We start from the raw sequence: 15,301 nt of genomic DNA on the forward strand, positions 1-15,301 counted from the left end.
GGGAGTTTGTGATTCCATTTGATCTTATGCAGCACTTGCTGAAGGAAGCGGCTAGGCTATGTATCAAACCCACTGGGTCCACAGGAGAGTGAAATAAAAATCTAGGAATAACAAACTCTCTGCTGTGATCATAATTCTGGACGTCACCACACACAGAGAATGAACCACCCCAGCCAGCGAGGCACATGCAGAACAATGGATCCCTTCAATGTGTTAGCGTGGGGCTTTCACAGTAGGAATGTGCCTGTCCCTTCCTCTCTGCCTGGTAGGATGGCTACAGGGAGGTGGTCTTCTGCCCCTCAGAGAGAACATTAGCAGATTTCCAGGAGCTGAGAGAAGGCTCGTGGCATAATCTGAAAGAAGTGAGCATGTTCCCCTATGCACTGTGAGTACACAGAATGCCTGATGAAAAGTTTAATGTCAGAAAGCCAAGTTGTTAAAGAGTAGAGAGAAAGTTTAAAACCAGTTATAAGAGAAAGGGACCACCTGGTTAAGAAATGGGCCAGGGAGGGGGAAGTCTTATACCCTTTTCTGCAGGAGCCCCTAGAGCAGGAGACATAATGCCATAATAGTACTCTGTGGGAACCCTGAGTTTTAAAGTCTGGGTTTTCCTGATGCCCAGGCAGCGCTGTTTGGATAGAACACACGGAATTCCATTTTGCTTCCATGAACTTCCTTTCATTCAGACATGACTTTCGTCTGAAGGAGTGGGAGGGGTGCGCGGGAGAACCCGGCGGGAGAGAACACCCTCTCCCCATCCTGGGCAGAGACCCCAGGGTTCAGCAACAAGCATCCCCCGTCCAGAGCCTATCGCACTGACTTGTGTGGTTATCAGTGTGGCCGGTGTCACACAGCCATCCGGCCACAGTGGGAAAAGGCCTCGCTGTCATTTCAGATATGGTTTTGAAAGGACTTGCAGATGGGGCTGCCCCTCAGGGGTCACCTCGCACACCCTGTATTAAAATTTGTCGTCTGTAAGTGGACTACATTCAGCATGTGTACACTTCAGTGCTTAAGAGAAGTCCTTCATCTTCTATTCCAACAGGCTCCTCACCTCGGTGGGCAGCAGAAATTTGTGCCATTGTCATTTTCATGATCCCATACACAAAAGGTTCCCTAGTCTTAAACCTGCAGCTCATTCACTGATTCCTGCTGGTTCTGCGGCAGCTGCTTTGTGGGACCAGTAGGTGTTACTCGGCACTTTAATACGAAGTGGAAGCCAAAGGGTTTGCACATGGCAGCCACACTGAACAGAGTTCACCACTGCAGCAGCTGCTGCCGGCACGCGTGGTCTCAGCGGAAGAAGCATGCTTCTCGGACAATATACACATTTAATGCCATAATATTTAGAGTCAAGCCGGGGGGATGTGTCTATGAAGAGCCACCCATCACTGGCTTACAGTCTGATGTGGAGGGGAGGAGGCCCTGTGTCAGAGATACACAGCTTGTCCCACACCCACAGCAGACCTTGGAGAGGGAACTGGAGCCTGGGGTGGAGGTGGAGGGTTAGAGGGAGCTCGAAAGCTCAGATTTGCCGACAAAACTGAGCAATACTGAATTTATAGGGCAGACTATGCTTCAGAACGAGAGGTGGGAAGAAGACCAAACAGGTGAAGACACACGGAAAGCCTAAGAGCCGGCTGATTTTTGAAAAGGAATCATTAGAAATAATTCAGCATAAAGATCTTTCTCCAGTATAATCACCACAAATGTGCTTATAATGTGGACCCCATAATCACCTACCAACTAATCCAGCCCCCACCTCAAAATAAAAGGAAACAAAACATGAACAGGCTCCTGAGTCCACCTGCTGGGGGTGTACCCAGGTACGAACACTATCCATGTGAAAATCGACGGGGATTTTCCAGGTTGTGCACACGTGGTCCATTCGGACTTTAAGGTGTCTCTTAAAGCCACATGGCATCCTCAGTGGGAGTCTTTCCTTCCTGACCCGGGAGAACCATGGGACCCGTGCCCCGGAGCCTCCATCTCACCACAGCGTTCCGCTCCACTCTGGCTCGGATCTGGTCGACTTTGCCTTCTATTACTCGGGGAAATATTGAAGAATCTGCTCCTTTGCAAAAGAGAAAAATTTCTCCTAGAAAATAAGAAGGAAAAAAAAAAGATGTTTGATTTAATCACAATTTGGGGAAGACTAAATTAGTTTTCATACTATGCTACTAAGAAACAAAAACAGGGATACCAGTGCTGAGACTGCTGTAAAGGAGATTTTAATAGATCAGCTAACATGTCAAGTCAGGAAAAAATTAAATCTACAGATCACCCCAAAGCCTCATTTTATCCTTACGACCCTAGAAACCTCCTAGGAAAGCCACAAACAAGGAAAACAAGTGGCTCCAGGGTGCCCTGCCTCCTGTCACTCTGCCTTCTCTCAGGTTAGGATGTGAGTGAGCAATGACATGACCCTGGGACCAGGAGGAGGTAAGGAAACGAAGGGTGTGGCTGACCCAGAAGTGGGGATAACAATCTGTGAAATACTAGGAGGTAAACTTCAAAACCCAGTAGAACGAAACACACTTTGACGTAGAATACAACACCTGAGTCACCATCAACCAGAGTTACAAGACAGTCTGTTTTATCATTGTGGCCCCACCTTCCAAGTAATGTCCCAATTACTATGCACATATTTGTACTGTAGATGCATGCTACTCGTCCCTCAAGATAAAACCATTTTATCTTCCAGATAAGTAGGGGGACTCTCTAGTCTATGACAAAAGGAGGTAACAGAGACAGGAACCAGCCCTGAAAGACAGGCCCCTTGGACGTGGAGGCTCCTGGCCTGCAAAGCCACGGGGCCCTTTGCTAGGTGGGCTTTGCTGATATTCAGCTCATGGAGGGAAAAGCTGGGGCAGCCCGTCACAGGCTGCAGGGCTTGAGAAGGGGCACTGCTGTCTTCTTATTTTTCTTCAGACAGAAAGTTCGAATGCTGAGCTCCCTGGCCCGGGGTTGATCCCTAGGAACCCTAGATGCCGACGGCCCTCAGAAGTACATCTGGGAAACCCAATCCAGAGGCGCCAGGAGAAGCCGGCAATGGTCCCACCACAGCAATGCCCCAAGTGGGGCGGTCAGGGAGGGGCTGTGTGCAGGGGCTAGGGGGACCATACCAGCTGGTGCACGGGGAACCCAGCCAGGCCCATTCATGTACTCAGTTACAGTATGCATAGTGCACCTTGGCTTATTTCCTTGGTCCCAGAAAGAACTAACTCCTGGGATACACACAGTGAAAACATTAAAAATACAGCACAATTTATGCTCACACAAGTCATGAAATTAAGCCAAGGGTAACGTCAACCTTTGGCCAGAAAGGATGGTGTCTGGTGATGTCTGTGTTGCCAGTACATGACCTGAGCTGTGGCTGAGCAGAGGCTGGGACAGACCTGGGAGCATGGCCAGCCACTCGGAGTAGGAATCCACCAGAGCAGGAAGTCCCATCCCTAGAAGACGCCCATGCGACTGCCCAGGTCTGTGACCTGGGATTCTTAGTCACATACCAACCACCTGATGTCAGAATTCATTCCCGTCTGCCAGACAATTTCTAGCCAGTGTTCCTATGTCATCAGATACAGCTTGGAGCAAGAACTGTAGTCCAGATGACATAAAGATACCTCCTTAAACAATAATACATTTCTTTTTCTAGGAAAATCATGGTGATTCATAGCAATGGCTTGTAAAAGGCTTAAATTCTTTACTGTCTCAACTTGTTGAGTCCTCAATGCCCACTTGAGATATGGAACAAGTTCAGTCTTAAGATATGGGTGAGGAGAGACTTGGATTAAAAAATACCCACAATATAAAGCACAATATAATCTTCAAAGACAAGAGCAGACACTATTTGGCACCAGCTTTAGACCTTATTTTCCAAGTTTGTAAGCAAGCAGGCAGCTACTAATGCAGAGCGGTGCATACACAGGTGATAAATAAGATATTCAGCACACAGGTGAGGTGATCCTAACCTGCAGCAGCCCACACAGGTGACCTGATGCTAAGCTACAGAAGAGCATGCTGTGGGACACTTCTCAGCGGAGAGCTCTCAGCAAGAAATTCAAGTTGTTAACTGGCTGTCATGGCCTATAGTCTCCAGTCTCCCCTAATGGAGTCAAGGGTCCATTAAGCTGTAAAACCAGTGCAATCAGTGTCATCTCCGGGGAGGTGTTACTAATTAGAGAACAACTTGTTGAATTAAATATTCAAACTTCTCTTACAATGAATTGATGCAGTGGCCAGGTCAGATGGCATGACTGTCTCCCCTCTAAGCCCACAGTTCCTCAAAGATGCCTTCGGAAATATGTAGATATCCCGTGGAAGAGCTATTCTAATGACGTGGATGCCTTGGGCATACATTCTTAATGTGACCCCGCTCCCTTTCAAGCTCTCGTGATGCCCTTTTTGATGGTAAATGGAAGTTGATAAGGAAGATTCCGCGGTACATCCCGTGGGTACCAGCACTGTGACCATGCAGTGCAGGAGAATGCATAGGTGGGGCAGGAGACGGTTTGTGGGTAACGGATGCATTGCTTCCTGAAACTGTGATCATTACTGCAGGCTCAGGGCTGCTGCATGATTCAGCTCCTAGACTTCACATTTGTAAGGGGGAAAATATCAAGACAAAAAGATTTCCACAATGCCATGCCTTTCTTTTGGAAAAATCTGAATGGCTTCAACTCGCAGGAGAGTCCTTCATTTGTGCACAGTGAAATAACCGTGTGCACTTGGGCAAGCGTTAGCACATTGACCTGAATTGTTTCAAACATCATGATCTGTCTGCTTCCCATGTCCTGCTGATCCCACTGGTAAAATCTGTTTCCATGTGTATGGGCAGTGTTCATACTATAAACTATTTTATGTCCCATGATATTTAGGGCAAGTCTCCCTGGTAGAGCCCACTCTTATCCACGTAGGATAAGCTGGTTCAGAGGGGAGGGAAGCATGTGGATAAGAGCTTTGGCCCGACTGGCACAGCTCCGTGGTTGAGCATCGACCTATGAACCAGGAGGTCATGGTTAGATTCCCAGTTGCACATGCCCGGGTTGCAGGCTTGATTCCTAGCAGGAAGCGTGCAGGAGGCAGCTGGTCAATGATTCTCATCATTGATGTTTCTCTCTCTCTCTCCCTCTTCCTCTCTGAAAGCAATAAAAATATATTTTAAAAAAAGAGAGAGAGAGATCCAGCTCTACGACAGCCAGCCCAGCTCCCAGGACAGCTGGGGCACTGCCACCAGGCTCAGCATCCAGCACATGGAGCTCCACTCTGTGAAAAATGTCGCACAGGGCAGACAGGCCTTCGGCAACCCCCATGGCCTTAGAGGAGAAAACAAGGTATTGCTGGTTCTATCAGAAGATAGTCAGAATGCCTCTGTTTAATGAAAGGTGCTTTGTTTATTTACTCCCCATTGAAATGAAATTCTCTCCACATGAGTGCTAGATAAGCACTGACATAAAATTCCCCAGCATGCCCTCAGGTCACTATTTTAGGCTGAGTCTGTTTAGTTGTAGGGTAGCGGCTGCAAGTTTCCAAAGAGATAAACATAGCCTGGTATTACCTAGTTTTAAGAAACCAAATAGAACAAGATCCCACAACTCTTGATAAAATGCATTTTGAAGGTGCATTCGTAAATTGAACTTAGTATGTATTGAGCAGGCACTGGTAGTGCTGTGGTGGATATACTGCTGAGAAAAGCTTCGGTTCTGCATTTAGGATGCTTGCAGTCTAGCCAGGTCAGAAGACAAGCAGCTCATCTGACTGAGGCAACCAGGACAGGCTTCCTACCAGGTGGCTGTTGAGCTGTCCTTGGAACAGTTCAAACGAGCAAGAGGGCTTCTAAGTGTAAAAGTCCCCGCCAGGTAGAGAACTTCAGGTAGAAAACTCCCCACCAGGTGGAGGGCCTCCCGCTGAAACAGTCCATGCTGCGCACATTCTGAGGTTGCTAGGAAGGCAGCTCAGGGCTTCCATGAAGAAACCCTGGGAAGGTGTGGCGGCCTGAAACCGAACAGGAATCACCAGGCCCCGCCAGGACAGCGAGCGTTCGAGGGCCTTAAGAAGACCGACATGGTGGCAGGGTGATAGAAAGGCAGAGACTGCAGATGGAGACCTTGGGAAGCAGGAGCTGTGTGAGAGGAATGAAAGGAGGGGGAGGAAGAGACACTGGGGAGCTAGGCTCTGCAGGCCTTGTCGTCAGCCCAAGGCGCCTGGGAGAGAAACAGGAGCAGAGGAGCTGAGGAGTGAAGTCACCTGCAGTGGGTGTGAGGGGCTGTGCGACCTGCAGGGGGTGTGAGGGGCTGTGCGACCTGCAGTGGGTGTGAGGGGCTGTGCGGCCTGCAGGGGGTGTGAGGGGCTGTGCGACCTGCAGGGGGTGTGAGGGGCTGTGCGACCTGCAGTGGGTGTGAGGGGCTGTGCGACCTGCAGGGGGTGTGAGGGGCTGTGCAACCTGCAGTGGGTGTGAGGGGCTGTGCGACCTGCAGGGGGTGTGAGGGGCTGTGCGACCTGCAGTGGGTGTGAGGGGCTGTGCGACCTGCAGGGGGTGTGAGGGGCTGTGGGACCTGCAGGGGGTGTGAGGGGCTGTGGGACCTGCAGGGGGTGTGAGGGGCTGTGGGACCTGCAGTGGGTGTGAGGGGCTGTGCGACCTGCAGGGGGTGTGAGGGGCTGTGCGACCTGCAGTGGGTGTGAGGGGCTGTGCGACCTGCAAGGGGTGTGAGGGGCTGTGCGACCTAGGGGCTGTGCGACCTGCAGGGGGTGTGAGGGGCTGTGCGACCTGCAGGGGGTGTGAGGGGCTGTGCGACCTGCAGGGGGTGTGAGGGGCTGTGCGACCTGCAAGGGGTGTGAGGGGCTGTGCGACCTATAGTTGTTTCATCTATGTGCTGTTTTTTTAAAAAAGAAAACAGTTAAATCTTTAAAGCTCCTGAAGAATGTGAGCATCAGAATAAAACACAAGCACAATGTATAATTTAAGACAACAAAGAAAAATAAATTTCTACCTGTATCAGATTTTACAATTACACTCATTCTCCTTCTTACTGAGTCAAAACTCAAAATTTCCAGCAATTCAAACCTGAAAAATAGATGAAAATTTGTCTTTAGTACCCATCTGGCTCTGTATGTCATAAAATCTGCGTATTTATCAGCCTTTCCACAGAGGAATGTCTGGAGCAGTCCCTCCCCACCACGCCCAGGGCTTTGAAAAGGTCACCTCCATCCATGCCCTACCCCACCTCTGCCTGGAGGGCACCGCTGATAGCAGCTCTCTGGGGTTGGGGGGGAGGGGGGGAGGGAGAATCTGGAGGTAGGGCAGTTTCCTCCAGACACAGGGGAATGTCTGGATTCATGTGACTGGTGATCTGCTCCACGCTGCTGCCACCAGTACTCATCGGGGACAGAGGGCGGCTGAGGCCGGGCTCTCATCTCACCACTAGGATCCTGGTCTTGGATATCCGCCTCCCACCCCCAGCCTGCATTACAAGTGCTCATGGAGTTTGTGCATCAAAAAAACGATCTATCTTATGTGCTGATTTACCTTCCTAAATTCTGTTGCACACAGATCCACAGGTTGTATTAGAGCTTTTGATCCCTGAGAATAAACCAGTGTCCTTTAAATTCATAAAAGTCATCAGAAGACTCATGATTTCTGTCTGGAGTTTGAAACTTTGAGAACAGCTGAGCCACTGCTGACATTACCTCTGAAAACTCCTTAGGGTCTAGAGACTCCAGCCAGTGGCTCAGAAGTGACTGTGAAACTTCTGTGATGTCAATCCCCGCTCACAAGCTGAGGACGGTGTTCAGAACTGGCCTCCCCAAGAGGTGCCACTTTGGCAGGTGGGTGGATTACTTTGAGCTGAAGACAATCGAGACCTTGCAGGCTCATGAGAAACTTCTACCTCTCCCTTAAATAATTTAAATTAGGGGCCTTGCCCATAATAAGAGCGATCACCATCCCTGACCAGGTGGCTCAGTCGGTTGGAGTGTTGTACCATACACCAAAAGGCTGTGGGTTTGAATTTGAGTCAGGGCATATACAGGTGCAGACAGGAGGCAACCAATCGATGTTTTTCTCACACACTGATCCCCCCCGCCCCTCTCTAAATCAATGAAAACAAAACAAGGATTTTAAAAACTAAGAGCTATCACCAGAAATAACATTTTTTATCTATCTCTATGGCAAGGTAAACATCTAGTTACTGAATACCTGCTCTTCCTATCATCCTGTGAACGAGCTCCCCTCTGAAGCCCCAAGGCAGGGGTGGGGAACCTTTTTTCTGCCAAGTTTATCCATAACCTCATTCTCCAGCCATACAACATTATCAGCTTAAAAATTAGCCTGCTGTATTTGGTCAAACATTTAACTTACTCACACCTTGTAAAACAATTCTGTATTACATCACAATATAATGTACAATATTCTTACCTTTCAATGTAATTATCCCTATTTAATATCTCCATGTGGTTATCCTTTAGCCGTAGGTATGTAAAACCAAGTCTGTAGAAGAGAAGGCAAACCCAGTGGTTAATTTGAAATTTTGGTATTCCACTTTCAATAAAATATTTGTTTTACATTCTGCACTTGATCTTAGCCAAAAGGCCGAGAAGCGATGTGTTTTACATTCTGGTAAAGCTTTCTTTTCGAAAAAGAAATACTCCTGGTAAAACAGAGGAAGTAAACTGAATTATAAACTTAGGAAATTATAATACTGAACTTACCATCTCACAAAAATTCTCCAAGGACCAAATGAATTTCTGACTTACCCTCCTAAGCACCACAGTGGTGAGGCCCATTCTTACTGGTAGGTATTAACAGGTTTCAGAAAGACAGCAGGGGTGTGGACTAGTCCCTGGCTATACTGACCCAGTTTTACTCACTGATCAGTGGGGTTGTTCCGTAGAGGTTACATGTCAGAATCAGAAGGACCCTGAGAGACTGTCATTGTCCAGACCAGCTCTCACTTCACTGATGAGGACACTAGCTCTAGAGCAGGCTGCCAGGCAACAATGTCTTCAGAGCCCTTACTCTAACACCCTCCTCCTCCACTGCACACAGGTGGAGCCATGGGCTGTTAGGCACATGCCCGGAGTGGGGGCAGCAAGAGGGCGTGGCTTCTGGATTCCAGGACCTGACAGCGTGGGAGGTGAAAGGTATCAACCTAATGACATAGCATGGCGCCATAATGGTAGGAAGGAACCATGGGAACTTGGGGCCCCATCCCGGCAGGAGCTGGGGGGTTGGGGGGCAGCTGAAGGAAAGGCTTCTTAGAAGGTGAGTCTAGAATAACAGGCAGGAGCAGCCTGTCCTCACTTCTGATATCAATGACTGAATGTGGCTTAATTTCTGAACACACATTTTCCAAGAAGAGAGAAATCTGGCTTTGAGAAGTCTCCTATATGTACGTGTGGATTTATGCACTTAATAACTGACATGATTTACATACTTATGTCACTATTCAAACTGCATGGGAAACATACATTAGTTTAGTCAACAATTAAAACACTCTTCTAATTAGAGGAGAGGTGTTCAACACCCACTTATCAAAGGCAGCAAAGAGGGAAAATTAGTACCATTCGTGTTAAATTTGAATTGTAAGCTGTGATCATTAGAAGAACATTTCCCTTGACTTGAAATTATGCCACATATCTGGAATATTTAATGTACTTTTCCAAGTGTTTGCTTAAATGCTGCATGTCATGAGGCAGCAAACACTCCCAATAAAAAGATACTGAAGGAGGGAGGGTGCAAGAAGCACACAGACTTAATATGATAGGGTACAAAGATAGGGAAGCTAACGGTAAAGAAAACCCCAGCACCCCACCTAATCCCTCTTCATGTTGTGTGACTTTGGGAAAAAGTTGCTTGACATCAATTCTTTAGGATGGATGAGGAAGACTTTTCATGAGGGTGTCTAAGGTTGCTTGCATCATTAAAAGCTTGTGATGACTTGGAAAGGCCTCTAACCTTCTTACTGAAGAAGTGAGGAGGAAAAACTACCCATGTACGACAGTGACAAACACTGGCAGAAGGGACCAAGCTGCTTCTCACGCTGATGGCAGGTTGTGGAGGTCAAGGGGACACTGAGACGCCAGGGAGAACCTGCCCGTTGCAGGTGACAAAGGCAGTACCTGCTCAGCTCACCCCTCAGTAAGCCTCCCAGGCACAGGGGCCTGACTCAGGGCAGGCCCAGTGTGAGTCCAGGAGGAGTACATTGTTGGGGTGGAAAAGAACTCCAGGACCAGCTCAGCCCACCCCTCACAGCTGAGACCAGACTCGCGTGCAGCCAGAGACGTACCTCTGGACACCCTCCACTAAGGCCACCTCATCGGGCGAGGACGATATGTACACACAGGATTTCCCTGAGTCTGGTGACTTCCTGGGCCCGTCCACGTCATCGTCGTCCTTCACCTGGACGGTGTGGCACAGGCAGAGGGCCCGGAAAAACAGCTCTTCTCGCTCCTATAGAAATGCAGGACAGAAACGCACACATCTATGGCATATCGGCTTAAAGGAGGAGGAAACCAAACAGAAGACAATAAACAATAAAGCAGGACATGCAACTCTTAAGGGTTAGGGAGTATTAGTTTTGCCTCTGGTAGTCAGAAGGTAGAGTGTAACTGTGGCTTTTGTTCATTCTTGAGCACTTCCACAGTAGCTACGATCAAGACCAATGGGCTATGAAGACGGAAAGGAAATGAATGTAGTGAGAGGAGGTGACTGGTTCAAGGTCACAAGAGGAGAACACGGCTGGGCGGAGCCTTGGGCCAGCGGAGGCTGCCATGCAGGGCCTCCAGGAGCCTGGGTTCCCTGGGGACTCCAGGAAGCTTTCTCAGGGGTTCTGGGATATCACCATGGCTGAGGGGGGCCAAGGAGGGCTAGACTTGCATCACATGTGCTAGGCAGGGGAGTCCAGCAAATAGCCAGAGGGTGCAATGCCTGTGGAGCACCTCATGAAGGCCATAGACCACCTGTCCGCTCCTCTCAGACTGGGTGAAATCACCTGAAGCATGTGTGTGTGTGGGTGGTTCGCTTGGTCACAACAGGCAGTCACGGCCCAGCCCACTAAAGCAGCCATCCTTGGTGCCCTCGGGGACACCACACAGGACTCTGCGGTCACCAAGCATTCTGGAATGGTGTCCTGGCTGACCACAGCTGAGGGTCACGGCTGCCTCCTAGAAATGCTGAGCTCTGAAGCCACCGCATTTGGTGTATGTGAGTGCATGTCTCTGTGTGTGAGTGCATTGTGTGTGTGGTCTCTACCTGTGTGCACACATATGAGGATATGTGTGTGGGGTATATCTACATGTGCATAGTCTGTAAGTACATCATATATGCATGTGTGAGTATGGGGCATGGGTCTCTGTGTGCATGTCTATGTGCACATATGTGCATGTGAGCTCGCATGTGTGTGCATGTGGGTTTGGGTATGAGTGTGAGCATGTGTATAGTACAAGCACATGTGGTATGCAGGTCACTTTGCTCACAGCTGACCGTTTTCCTGCTCATCTACATTTTTAAAGCTGTTCCTAACATGATGTGACTGGCCAGATGAACTGGTGGGAAATGGTGGCATCTTACCATTCTTCTCACTCAAGTCACTGGAAGATTGATGTCCTTCCTGGACCCCAGACCAGAGGGGATACCAGGCTACCTTGTGAACAGAGACAATGCGACAGTGTTGGTCCAAAAGTCAAACACCTACCCTCCCACTGACCCCCGGGGAGGAGTCAATCATGTCGATGCCGGTGGCGCCGGGGAGAACCTGCCCGTTGCAGATGACGTGCGGCACGTAGACGTGGCCCTCAATGCAGCACTCCTTGAACTCCATGTTGTTCTCGGTGAGCGTCCCAGTCTTGTCTGTGAAGATGTACTCCACCTGCGGACACGAGGCGTGGCTGGGGTGCTGGCTAGGACCCACACGCCCCTCTCCAAGGGGAGGAGGAGCGGCAGGCTGCCTCAGACCCCAGGCAGCTGTGATTCCTAACATCGTGGTTTACCCCAAACCTGCCCCTTCACCAGGTACCTGACTTTTTTCAAAGTGAGGATCCACACTAACAATGAATATTTCACCATGTTCCCTCCTCCACAACAAGCCTCTCCACCCATCTCTGGAGCTCCTGTGTCATAAAGTTGTTCCTAGCCTTGCTCTGAGGCAGAGTAACCTGCTGCACTGAACACAGCTCTCTGTTTATCTTGTTACAGAAAAATATTTTTTCCTCTGTGAATTTCTCCGGAATGTACAAAATACGTCATTTACTATTGCAAAGGAAATGAACCCCATGGAGGCGAAGGTATTCTAATACTGAGCCACCAACTTACAATTTGCACATTGCTGACTGAGACAGTACTCCACGAGGGGTGTGGAGTGTCCCAGAGGAATGATTTGAAGGTCAAACTCATGAACAAGCAAAATATCATCTCTTAGTAACAAGTATCCTTGCCCTGAGGAGGTGAAGCAGTAGGCAGCTATCAGCGTCTAACCATCTATTTTCAGACCAATGTTTTGGGGCACAAGGGAGTGGATTTCAGCTACTAGTTGAAAACAGATGTTTATATAAAAAAAAACCTACTCAAAATTTCTTCCTGTAACAAAAATAACTTAGCGTTTATCAAATGCTCTTTCATGCAACAAAAAGGCCGGGGAAAGGTTAGACTGGGGCAGTGGGAAGGCTCCCACTGAAGCCAGAGGACCAAGGCGAGGTCAGGGGGACAGGCCTCTCCCCAGTATGGGCTCCGCCCCCCCATCCAGGCGATTCCGGGTGACAATGACTCCTGCCCGTGGCGGTTCCATTAGACACTGTGATGGGGGCCTCATCACTGTTACCTCATTCAATCCCCACTGCACTCTGGCAAGGCAGGCGCCTTCCTTATGCCCATTTTACAGATTGAGACGCTCAGTGGCACAGTGCTCACGCACCTGCACCAGGCCATGAAGTCAGCACTGTGGAGCAGGATTTCTATGCAGGGGTTTTGAACCCTGCAATACATCCAGCTACTGAAACTCCCCAGGGTCCCACTTTGCTCGTCTTTAAAATGAGGACAACAGGCTCAGTGTCAGAACTGAAGGAAATCATGGAAGCGAGCCCAGTGCAATGCCTATGCAGCAGGTACTCAATACACGTTACCTCACCTTTACCCCTACACCTTGGTTCACAGCATGAGCACCATTTAGGCTACGGATGAGCATGTCTCAACCAGTTAATGTAATTAATTTTGCATGACTATAACTATAAAAGCACTACCAACTGTCATACAAGTTAAAAAACACACACAAACTAACAATTTTGTTGTTGTCTTTCCCCAGGTACAGGTTCTATCTCTCTGCACTAATTAAAATGGAAAAGTTGTCATCTGGCCATCTGGATGATTTGCCTGCGTGATAGGAATCATTTAGAATCTAGATACCTGGGAACATAAAATGGAGGGACTCGGCCCTCACAAGATTATGAGACACTTCAGAAGACACTGACCTGTCCTAACTCTTCGTTTAAATCCGAGGTGTTGACCAGAGGCCCTTCGCCCATGTCCTCGTCAAACATTTCTTCATCCCAGGTGATGAAATACGAGCCAAGGAACTTCTGCATCTCCACCGTGACGTACATGGACACGGGGATGATGTAGTTGAACAGAACCATGAAGGCCAGGAAGTCCGTGAACGCCCTGAGAAACTGAGAGAACATCGCGTGATTTCCCACATCCTCACACCAACATCACAACTATTTAAAGCTTAGGCACAAACCACCCAAGCGCAGATTTTAAATACAAGTATTTCAAATCCAAAGATGCGGTTCATTCAGGGGCTGCAGCGGCCATTGGATGACTTGCCTGTCACTTAATTTTAGTGCTGCAATGGCCTCAGGGCAGCCAGGCCTCTGGGCTGAGGAGGGGGAAGGATTAAGTCACCTGTTAGACAGTCACTTTGCCAGGAGACAGGAGGCCTCCCCGCTGAGAGCCAGTAGGAAACTTTACACTGGGAGTATCCCAAGTTTCCTTTGAGACTCTGACAAATGACCAACTGACTCTGTAATAACCCACAGATGCCAAAACCATCAGTCTGATACAAAGATTTTTCTATATAGTCTGTTCTTGTCTCTAAGCCATTTAGTTTTATGGAGGCCCAATTAAACACAGGAAAGAAGCAGGGACCCTAGTCTCGATTTGCATAAATCCTAGTCTGGACGCAGTGGGCCCTGGTCTGGGACTTGTTCTAGACCTGCTCTGGACACAGTGGGCCTTGGTCTGGATTGGTTCCACACCTGCTCTGGACGCTGTGGGCCCTGGTGTGGATTGGTTCCACATCTGCTCTGGACGCAGTGGGCCCTGGTCTGGGACTTGTTCTAGACCTGCTCTGGGCGCAGTGGGCCCTGGTCTGGGACTTGTTCTAGACCTGCTCTGGACGCAGTGGGCCCTGGTTTGGGATTTGTTCTAGACCTGCTCTGGGCGCAGTGGGCCCTGGTCTGGATTGGTTCCACACCTGCTCTGGACGCAGTGGGCCCTGGTCTGGATTGGTTCCACACCTGCTCTGGGCGCAGTGGGCCCTGGTCTGGATTGGTTCCACACCTGCTCTGGACTCAGTGGGCCCTAGTCTGGATTGGTTCCACATCTGCTCTGGATGCAGTGGGCCCTAGTCTGGATTGGTTCCACACCTGCTCTGGATGCAGTGGGCCCTGGTCTGGATTGGTTCCACACCTGCTCTGGGCGCAGTGGGCCCTGGTCTGGATTGGTTCCACATCTGCTCTGGATGCAGTGGGCCCTGGTCTGGATTGGTTCCATACCTGCTCTGGACGCAGTGGGCCCTGGTCTGGATTGGTTCCACACCTGCTCTGGGCGCAGTGGGCCCTGGTCTGGATTGGTTCCACATCTGCTCTGGATGCAGTGGGCCCTGGTCTGGATTGGTTCCATACCTGCTCTGGACGCAGTGGGCCCTGGTCTGGATTGGTTCCATACCTGCTCTGGACTCAGTGGACCCTGGTCTGGGATTTGTTCTAGACCTGTTCTGGACGCAGTGGGCCCTGGTTGGAGTTTACACTCAGCTCTGGCCTGCACTGAGTAGATACTGGTCTGGATTTGCACACAACTCCACTCTATACTGAGTGGACACTGGTATAGAGTTGCACATGGCTCAGGTCTGGACTCACTGGGCCCAACCAGAAAACTATACTGTTTTAAGTAGAAGAGGTTCGATCAAATTATTTTAATATACTGGTTTTGGGCAAAATACTTTTGATAAACATTTCTCATTTGAAAAATGAAAGTAATTCTTACCCTAGTTTCCATATAATTGTCTCTTGTTTTTGTCCACAGATGTAC

At 49.2% G+C, this 15,301-nt stretch overlaps 1 protein-coding gene across 2 annotated transcripts in view; it reads right to left on the reverse strand.

Annotated features, from left to right (window-relative positions):
• The window catches only part of ATP11A (ATPase phospholipid transporting 11A), a gene marked incomplete at its 3' end in the record, with an annotated part of 139,726 nt that overhangs the window by 27,203 nt on the left and 97,222 nt on the right, over positions 1 to 15,301 (reverse strand). For both annotated transcript variants that reach the window (XM_081085073.1, XM_081085072.1), the window contains exons 12-17: positions 13,462 to 13,659; positions 11,694 to 11,867; positions 10,287 to 10,450; positions 8,417 to 8,488; positions 6,993 to 7,066; positions 1,995 to 2,098 (exon numbers count right to left, since the gene is read on the reverse strand). In XM_081085073.1, the coding sequence (XP_080941199.1) occupies positions 1,995 to 2,098; positions 6,993 to 7,066; positions 8,417 to 8,488; positions 10,287 to 10,450; positions 11,694 to 11,867; positions 13,462 to 13,659 (786 nt within the window). The remainder of the gene's footprint in view (positions 1 to 1,994; positions 2,099 to 6,992; positions 7,067 to 8,416; positions 8,489 to 10,286; positions 10,451 to 11,693; positions 11,868 to 13,461; positions 13,660 to 15,301) is intronic.

Source organism: Myotis nattereri (genome assembly GCF_964212035.1).
Source record: "Myotis nattereri genome assembly, chromosome: 2".
Lineage (NCBI taxonomy): Eukaryota > Metazoa > Chordata > Mammalia > Chiroptera > Vespertilionidae > Myotis > Myotis nattereri.